At 38.2% G+C, this 8,605-nt stretch overlaps 1 protein-coding gene across 2 annotated transcripts; it reads right to left on the bottom strand.

Moving 5' to 3' along the window:
- Positions 1-2,223: 2,223 nt before the first annotated feature.
- On the bottom strand, positions 2,224-6,605 carry lrrc69 (leucine rich repeat containing 69). Of its 2 annotated transcripts, XM_015055379.1 has the most exons (10): positions 6,375-6,605; positions 6,172-6,298; positions 6,021-6,093; positions 5,394-5,589; positions 5,152-5,223; positions 4,958-5,059; positions 4,702-4,881; positions 3,271-3,435; positions 3,126-3,182; positions 2,224-2,865 (listed from the first exon to the last, which is right to left on the bottom strand). In XM_015055379.1, exons 1-8 carry the CDS (start codon positions 6,564-6,566, stop codon positions 3,328-3,330), a joined length of 1,050 nt encoding a protein of 349 aa, XP_014910865.1. In that variant the 5' UTR covers positions 6,567-6,605; the 3' UTR covers positions 2,224-2,865; positions 3,126-3,182; positions 3,271-3,327. The 2 variants fall into 2 exon arrangements, with proteins under 2 accessions (XP_014910865.1, XP_014910866.1); XM_015055380.1 differs by lacking the exons at positions 2,224-2,865; positions 3,126-3,182; positions 4,958-5,059; positions 5,152-5,223 and having other exon boundaries at positions 3,302-3,435.
- Between the last annotated feature and the right edge of the window lie 2,000 nt (positions 6,606-8,605).

Below are 8,605 nucleotides of genomic sequence, written 5' to 3'. Positions count from 1 at the left end.
GGTGTCCAAATGTTCTAGATTCCACACAACCTACTTCCTTGTTTCCCATGTTAGCAAACGTTTGTATATTTGTGCACTTAATTGCATATCAGTCTATTGTCGAACAAATAATTAACTATCAAGGAAAATGTGTTATGTAAATGTATAAAGGAAATAAATGATGAATCTTCACATCTCATTTACAACTTATGTTTTCACCCGTATATAATTTATGTTAACCTATTTCCAGTATTATGGTCCTTATCCTTGTTTGAAAATGTTCAGTCTTAAGAAATATGACAAATTATGGCCCCTGATCAAACCGAAATAATGCCTTTCTACTCATAAATTGTCTATTGGAGTATCATGAACACGTTTGCAACCAAGTAACTTTGGGTTGGCGTAGCTTATTTGTTTCAGTTTAAATGTAAGATATAAAACATTCCCAAGAACTCTAATGTTATTCCAGGATAGTGCCACTTGTTTTTTTTGTCTGATTGACACCATACCTCCTGAAAACCAATCAAAGAATTAATCCAAAAGATTTTCCCCAATTGTGTGCCAGATTGAAACGTCTGGGAAGCCCAGTCACTCAAGAAAGGAATCTCTGTTGACAGTGCAACTAAGAGCTAAAAAGCCTCTGTTTTTTATCTGGTGCTTATACGCCCTCACTGGAACCCGCCCTGAACAACTGCCCAAGTTGCCAATATCAAAAACCACCGCTGCATGTGTGTCAAGTATGACAAGGCTAATTTTTGTGGGGTACAGAAATACCAAAGCTGTAGTAAAAAAAAGTACAAAACGATGAAGGGATAACATGACATGCGCTGTACTCAAGACTCAACACAAAACAGGCAATAAAATTTAAAGAAGTCAACCAATTTTTAGAAAGTTTGAATACAAAACCTGATCGTTGCAGTGCCATGCAGGATACGCTCTGTGCTCAGGAGGCCTCGGGCAACTCTTGCTTTGTTGTTGTATAAATGCTTTAACTGACAAGGCAAACTAAACATCTCCTCAGAAACAATACAAGACCACAGAAAGCACTTGAACAAAAGAGGATTATAATGAACCCAAGCTGCCTTCGCATAAATACATCATGCTGAGTGAATTTGCCAACCTCACTCTCTTCTACCTCTAACCACGGCAAATGAGAATTTATGTATTCACCGCTTTATCATTCTTTACTTTTTCTCTTCCCCACAAGGCAGCCATGGCACACGAGACAGACATTTTCACCAAAGGCAACATGCCCCTCACAGTAATTATATCAGAGTTGGAGAGAGGCTCATTAACATATGTTGGGCATGTCAGGAATTTACAAGCGCCGTTTTCGTAGGGGCCCTTCGTCGGTGAGGAGCTCCCATCCGTATGGCGTCTCCTTTGAGGGTGCAACCTTCCTATTTACATACACGTCAATCACCCTGTGCGGTTTTAGGAAGCACACGAACATAAACACACATACACACACAAAACCAGGAGAGAAAAACAGAGCATGTGAGTGCATATGCGCAGAGGTGTGGCCCATATGCAAGTCCTGGAGCAATATAATAGAAACAAATCCGTAGAGGCGTGATGGACGAAGTGGTTAGTAAAGTATTGACACTTCAAAATAAATGCGCACCACTTTCCAGATTTTCCATTTGTAAGAAAAAAAGAAAACTATACAGCCTTTCTTTTTTCCTTCCACATCAACATTATTGTGAAAGTTTGTCGTCGAATCCTAATAAGAGTCGTTCTAAACGTAACATTACGCTCGCTCCTTTCAGCACTTTTTATTTACTCTTCTGCAGTTTGATGTAGCGTGTCTTTGACTGCATGCATAAAGCTTGACACCAGACTAGCGGCTACTCCTGAGGTCACCATGTTAGTGCTGGAGGACCCAGCATATGTTGCCTGCAAGGAGAAACGTACTGTTTGCCCTTCACCTGCTAGCATGTGGCCAGCAGGATGGAATAACCAGCCGTGCTCACTGCTAAAAATGATACTGAATGGCAATTTCGCATTAAGCCTCTTGTCAGTGGTGAAGCTTTTACATGTTATGTGCAGTAAAGATCAAGTCTGAGCTTGATGCCAGACATTTTAAGAAGTACCTCAGAGAAAGTGGAGCAGAAGCTGTAAATGAGAAGGACTGCATCAACACACTGTTGAAATCAGCTAGCAAGTTAATGGATAATCTAAAGCATAAGAAAGATGTTGGAAATTACCAACTAAAACTTTCTATCTTTGTGGCTTTCATTCTGGAAAAAAAAAAAAAAAAATACATCCAGTGGCAGGCAGAAAAAAAAAAGTGAGCATACAATGAGTTGGAGCAGAATTAAGAGGTAGACAAGGAGGGAAGTCATTTGTTCCCATCTTTTGCTCCACCAAATGTCATTTCAGTGACTGAAGACGCGTTCATTTCCATCACCATCCATTCTCTTTCTCTATCCATCTCTCCCTTTCTTTCGCATTCACTGTCACTGCCTTTTCGCTTTAAGTGCACTTTCGCCCACACCACTTGGAAATTGATTGAAACAAAATGTCACAATTATGCCCTGTAGCTCGCCGCTTCAATTATTCATCAATTAAGGGCTAGGCTCCTTTTTTTCTCTCCTCTGAGCTGATTTTTCATTCAGTTTGCTCGAGATGTATGGCTCCCCTGCTGTTAACCAGTCCAAAGTCATTAGTTTCTGGGTTTGCAATTAAACCTGATGCATTATGTATGAGGCTCCGACTCAGCAGACACACGCTCAGCAGCAGCGGCGGCGGCAGCAGCAGCAGCAGTGGCGGCCGCGGCAGCAAGTGAACAAGCTGCTAGGCTCTGGGGGCGTGGATGAGAAATTAATTTGCTTGCAATGAAGTTCTCTCCATCCCTCCCTCTATCTCTCTTTCTCTAGCTTTCTCCTGTTGGAACAGATGCCGCCAGGAGGAGATGGAGGTAGAAATTAGATAACTGCATTCAGACAAGGTAAGTGGGAAGATATTATATTGTCGTTATATAAAATATTAAACAGCTTCACACATTCCTTGACCTTCATAAACAGATAAGAGGTCATTTGCATGCACACCTTCACAAAGTCGACCTATGTACGGAACATTAGCAGCATATAGCCGTCAAAGAGAATTAAAAGACGTTTTTCAAAACTAACAGCGCTTCTAATTACCTCCGGCATCCTTTAAGCTTCAAGCCTGACGTTTCCCCTCAGTGAGTCGTATGAAAGCTATCGATGAGACAGAAAAAAAAACTTTTCTGCTTGAACTCGTATCTGACAGTGAACCGTTAAAAATACCACGTTATTCTGCTGCCACCTAGTGACCACTTGACTCTGTGGCCACAGAGTCGAGCATCCTTCAGTAGTCCTGCATTTATTTCGTCTCAACGCCATAGTAGCAGGGTCCTTCTGCTCTGAAGCAGTTGTATGAACACAGGAGAGCCCGGACTGGAATAGTGAGCCAACTCCTCAAGTTCATCTCCTACAGCAGACAAACAACACAGAGAAAAGTCTTCCTTAGCCGCTGATTGTTTTCGCCATTTCAGAATCGGCTTGAAAATGTCCCATTCTGTTGTCAATAAAGACATCTGAAAGATAAATGTATAAAAAAGGGAAAATAAAAGACAAGTTTTTCTTTCTCTTTTTCTTCTAAACATGTACACATGCAACAAAGAGAAAGTCAAGGTTGAACACGTTAGGATAGTTTCACACTTCCAGTGAAAGTACTTGAGCCCTTGGAAGCCCTCATGAATGATAGATTAATATGAGTATCACATTTTAAAAAAGTTAAAGGCAAGTCGTTTGACAAAGCTATCATTAATTGCAGTATGTAAATATGAATAAAAAAAGATCCAAAGTTAAATTCTGAAGACATGGGAAATTACCTGTTTATTCAAAAACGATACAGGAATAAAATATGTTGATTAGAAAGAAGGATGACCAAACAATCAGAGGTTAAATTGATCAAATTTTCCCTAGGTCACTGATCCACTTATGATATACAAAAAATTAGTTTTTTTCTGCTGATAAAACTCAATAAAGCTCCTACTATAAACGCATCGACCAACAGGATGTTCCTTCATGTACGTGTTTGTGTGTTTTTAAGAAAAGTCTGATCAGTGAAACTCTAATTTTATTCAAATCTTAACTTTTCTCAAATTGTATCCTGCACAAGGTATGATTTCTAAAGCTTTCAGAGAAAAAAAAAACATTCATTAGGCTAAAAAATGACACAAAATAAGAAAAATATTTTTCTTTTTGACTCAACATAGATTTTGTACACATTAAAGAGAAAATTGAGGAGTCTTCTTATCCATACTGGAAGAGAATGGTGAAGACAAATCATACTAGAAGCAAATCCATTAATTGTTCACATAAAAAAAAAAACGTTAAATTATATCTTTTGTTGAAAAGTTAGCAGAAAACTGAAGATGAATGCGAAAACACAAAACCACAAACAACTTCAGAGCTGAAGCTGGTCATCACTGACTAATTCGCAAACCGAAGTTCCCTTTGCACAAGTTTATCATTTGTGCTCCAAGTTGTATGCAATCTGAACATTATAGTCAATAACTAATTAAAAGGATTCAAAATCAGTCTAATCAGTCTAAAGTACTCCATCCTCCCGGTCAAGTTTTACATTTGAATGTTGAAGCACGTGGATTAAAAACTAGAATAACCCGTCACTGTAGCAGTTTTCATCACAAACACAGAAGATGTCTACGTGTTTAGAAAGTGGCGTTCTGACCTTCTGCAGACTGACAAAATGCACGCACTCCACCCAGGTGCCGAGGAAGGGCCCATTGCACTCCGTACAACACCTGCTGCTGGACAACAGGTCGTTCAGCTCTGGGTAGTGAGGAAGGCTCAGTTTGATCAGCGAGAACTTCTTTCTGACTTCTAGCAAAACAAGCCTGGCAGCCAGTTCCTACAGAGACACATCTGGGTCACAGTTACCACAACGACGAGAGTTTGAGTTGCAAACATGACGATTATATGAAGACCTTCAGTGACAGCATCTGAGGCTGCGGCAGTAATGGCACCGGTTCAAGTTTAATCAGCCAGTTCCCGTCACAGTACAGCTCCGTCAGGTGCAGCAGGTGGAACTAAACATTTACAATGTACACATTACGCGATGTCATTGATTTCCTTTTCGAAAAGAAAACCATAATATTGTGGATTTTGCTGTCCAGCGTACCTCTACGGGAAATATGGACAGCATGTTCCCAGCCACATCCAGAACTCGGAGTTTAATAAGAGCTGTTATTCCCTGCAGGAAAAGCCAGATGGGTATAAGGTTTTAGTCACCATGTATTGTTTTTTTTTTGTTGTTGTTTTTTTTTGAAACAGTCAGACTTAAATTTGGTGGTTCCAGCTGTTGCATCTCACAAGCTGCCATGAATTATGCCTGCTTTAACAAACCAATTAGTACATACCCACCTCTGGCAGGTTGGTCAGCCTGTTTCTGGCTGCGTACAGCTTTATGAGGTTTCTGCAAAAGTACAGCTGCTTAGGTAGGCTTGAGAGATTGTTATAGGTAAGGTTGAGCTCTGACAGCTTTTTAAGACAACCAACTTCACCAGGAAGCTCCTCCAGCTTGTTGTCAACTATGCTGAAGTGCTGAAGCTTCCTCAGCCTGCAAATAAACACATTTTCAGAATCTTTGACAAAGAAATATATTTCTCATTTGATCATCTACCTACTCTGATGCTGGTAAATGTGTTTAGTGCCTTAAACTAGTTTAATGCAATAAATATAAATAATAATCTCAAAAATATTTTAAATTGTGTACATTAGGTACAAAAGTTTCATGATGAGAAAAATTTGCGCTTAAAAAATACATGGTGTAACGACGCAAGCCCCGTTCCTCGCAAGCTCTCTCAAAAAATATTAAAGAAAAGAGAAAATATGCTCTTTAGGTAATTCTAAAGTGATTCTACTGCAAGAAAAGAAATTAAGTGAAAAGTTTTCAAAATCTAAAAAAATAAAAAAATATGGAGAACATTGCCAGTAAAGAAAAAAAAATTAAAAAGAGCAATTTTTGACAAAGTGGGTACATTTATTTACCTGCCAATTTCTGGTGGTAACCTTTGAATGTTGTTGTGGTTGAGATTGAGGACAACAAGGTTTCCTAAGTTACCTTCAAAACATGATGACGCAGTCATTGAGTTCATTCAGGGTCTGCATTACCAACCCCAAACAGTCCAGACCTGCCTACCAATTGCGTCAGGTGACACCACGTTAATTTTGTTGTTGTACAGGTCGAGTTTTGTCAGTGAACCCAGGTGGCTGAGGACTACAGGAAACTCCCTCAGGGCATTATTTCCCAAATTCAGCTCTGTTAGCTTTGAAGACAAAATAGTAGACTGAGCAATCTTTGTGATTTGTTAGGCAGATTGCAGGAAATGAGAGAAGACTCACGTGACGTAGAGACTGGAGTTGGGTTGGGAGGTCAGAGATGGAGTTGTGGCACAACAGAAGGACTGAGAGGTTTGGGAATCGGGAAACAAACTCAGGAACGCTCTTCAACCTGTTTGAATTCAGATTTAAAGAGTATCCTCTGCCACATGAAGCTCTGATCATGGTTCCTCTAAGAGCTAAACCATGGGCCATTTTCCTGATCCCACCTCTTGCTGGCCTCTTTCTGTTGAGTTCCCATGGCGACAAAAGTCAACAATCTTGTTAAAGTTCTTGCTATGGGCAAGTGCGACCTCTATTGGTCACACCTCAATAAAGCAAGCTGGTCACTATTTTACAGGTTTTATATACCAACTATGCTCCTTATGTCGGAGAGTCTATAAATAATATATAAATCTCACATACATGTGGTCAAAAAAGGGTATTCCCAAGCAGTTAGGGTAAGTCATTTAATTTGCAATCCAGATTAGGGATACAAACAATTAATTACAATTCATTTTTGATGAATGATTTATTAGATTAAATATAGTTCCAACTGATTACCTAATAGTGTTGCCTTAAAAATGTATTAAATAAATGTTATTTAATTTATATTTAGGTCACATTAAAAATACTGATAATTTTTCACCTGTGTTGTAAATTTTTCATGACCAATAGTCATATTTATATTTTCTAATATTTAAGACTTTAGATGGGAATGATCAACAAATAAGCAATTTTGTCTTGGGAATCAGCAAAGTATGTTTCTGATTCAGATTAGACCTTTTTTTAGTGTTGTAGTTTGCCCAGAAGAGGGCGCTGCTGCCTGCTGGTCATCCTTGAGCGGACCTGATTGTGACAAGAATAAAGATGGCGGAGCTATACTACATTGGGAAAGAGAAAGGATCCAAAGAGAGTTTGGTGTTGGATGCAAAATGAACATTATGCAGTTCTGTTCTTTAAAAAAAATAAATAAATAAAACAACACTTGGCAAGTTAATATTAATGTTAAACTTTATTATTTTTTTAATTGAGCATAAAAACTAAATTTTTTTAAGTGTTTTTTTATTTTTTACAGAAAAAAAACTCAGGTTTTTAAAGAAAATGATAAGTTACCAATTACTCAATCAATAAAATAAATCAACCATAGATTACCTTATTAATCTATGATCCAGATTGCTCTTAGTGCCATCACTCTTCAAGACAAATAATTTTACAATCCTGCAGTTCTGCAACATCTTTATTTTCAATAATCTTGACTGTCTCATAGGGTGGGATAAGCACTTCTTTCTCTTCAGGATGAGCTGAATATCCTTCTATCACAGCACCATAGCAAGTTTTGATTTTACAGCACGTCTCGGTACCATACGTCGTCTGGTTGTGTGTCAGAGAGCTGGACGCGAAGCTACCAAATCGCATTTTATATGCCATTTGTATAAATGGAACCGACTTTGGTCTGTAAGCAGTATGGCACTTGTTTTTGTCTGCTATTTTTAATTTCTGCAAAGCTGACGCAAGTAGGTATTACAAAATGTGGAACTTAAATGAAGTACCATGCATGTGTTTACCTGACCTGACAGCAACATTAAACTTTTTATACACTCCGTTTTTATGTTCTGTTTACACACGGATTGCTTGCACTTCCTGTTGGGTCAGAATATTATCTTTTTTTTTTTATCTTGCTTTTTTCATTGTCCCAGTGAGTTCTAATGACATGGTGACAAAATAATGCACAGTCATGTTCATATACAGACATAAATGGCATAAATGCGTTGAAAAAGGGAAAATAACTCTGCCCAAAGCATACTGCCAGGTGTAACATATTTTAGGTTATCAAATAAGACAAAAGACAGAAAATATTTCCTATGATCATTTTTTATTATGAATTTGTGATACAATTTTAGACAGGCAGATTTTAGATTCACCACTCCATTGAATTGGACCCACCAAAGGAGACAAAGTGAAGCAAAGTGAACCATGTTTCCTTATTTTCCCCCTGCAAAGTTCCTAAATTACTTTCACAAATGCAGACATAAAATATTTAAACTTTACGTGAATAGTATTTAACCTCACTAACCTTTGTGATGATGTTTATATCTGCAAAAAAAAAAAAAGAAAAAAAAAGGAAAGGAATGACTTTAAATTGAGAGAGCTGTCTCAAAGTGTCAGAATATATACACTGGAAGGGAATGTTGTTCAGCTGTGGATATCACAAAGAACAGTAAGATCCAGAATGAAAGCTGAGATATTTTAGA

This window comes from Poecilia latipinna, unplaced genomic scaffold, assembly GCF_001443285.1.
Source record: "Poecilia latipinna isolate Pla-1442-1.1 unplaced genomic scaffold, P_latipinna-1.0 Scaffold1313, whole genome shotgun sequence".
Classification (NCBI taxonomy): domain Eukaryota; kingdom Metazoa; phylum Chordata; class Actinopteri; order Cyprinodontiformes; family Poeciliidae; genus Poecilia; species Poecilia latipinna.
The sequence above is the reverse complement of the archived record's forward strand: the minus strand, read 5'-3'. Positions and strand labels throughout refer to the sequence as shown.

Excerpts from the sequence above, each read along its gene's own strand:
- lrrc69 (XM_015055379.1), bottom strand. The coding sequence starts at position 6,566 with ATGGCCCATGGTTTAGCTCTTAGAGGAACCATGATCAGAGCTTCATGT. Across the intron at positions 4,882-4,957 it reads CTCAGATGCTGTCACTGAAG|GAACTGGCTGCCAGGCTTGT; the intron begins GTCTTCATATAA and ends GTGTCTCTGTAG. Across the intron at positions 3,436-4,701 it reads ATTTTGTCAGTCTGCAGAAG|GAGATGAACTTGAGGAGTTG; the intron begins GTCAGAACGCCA and ends TGTCTGCTGTAG.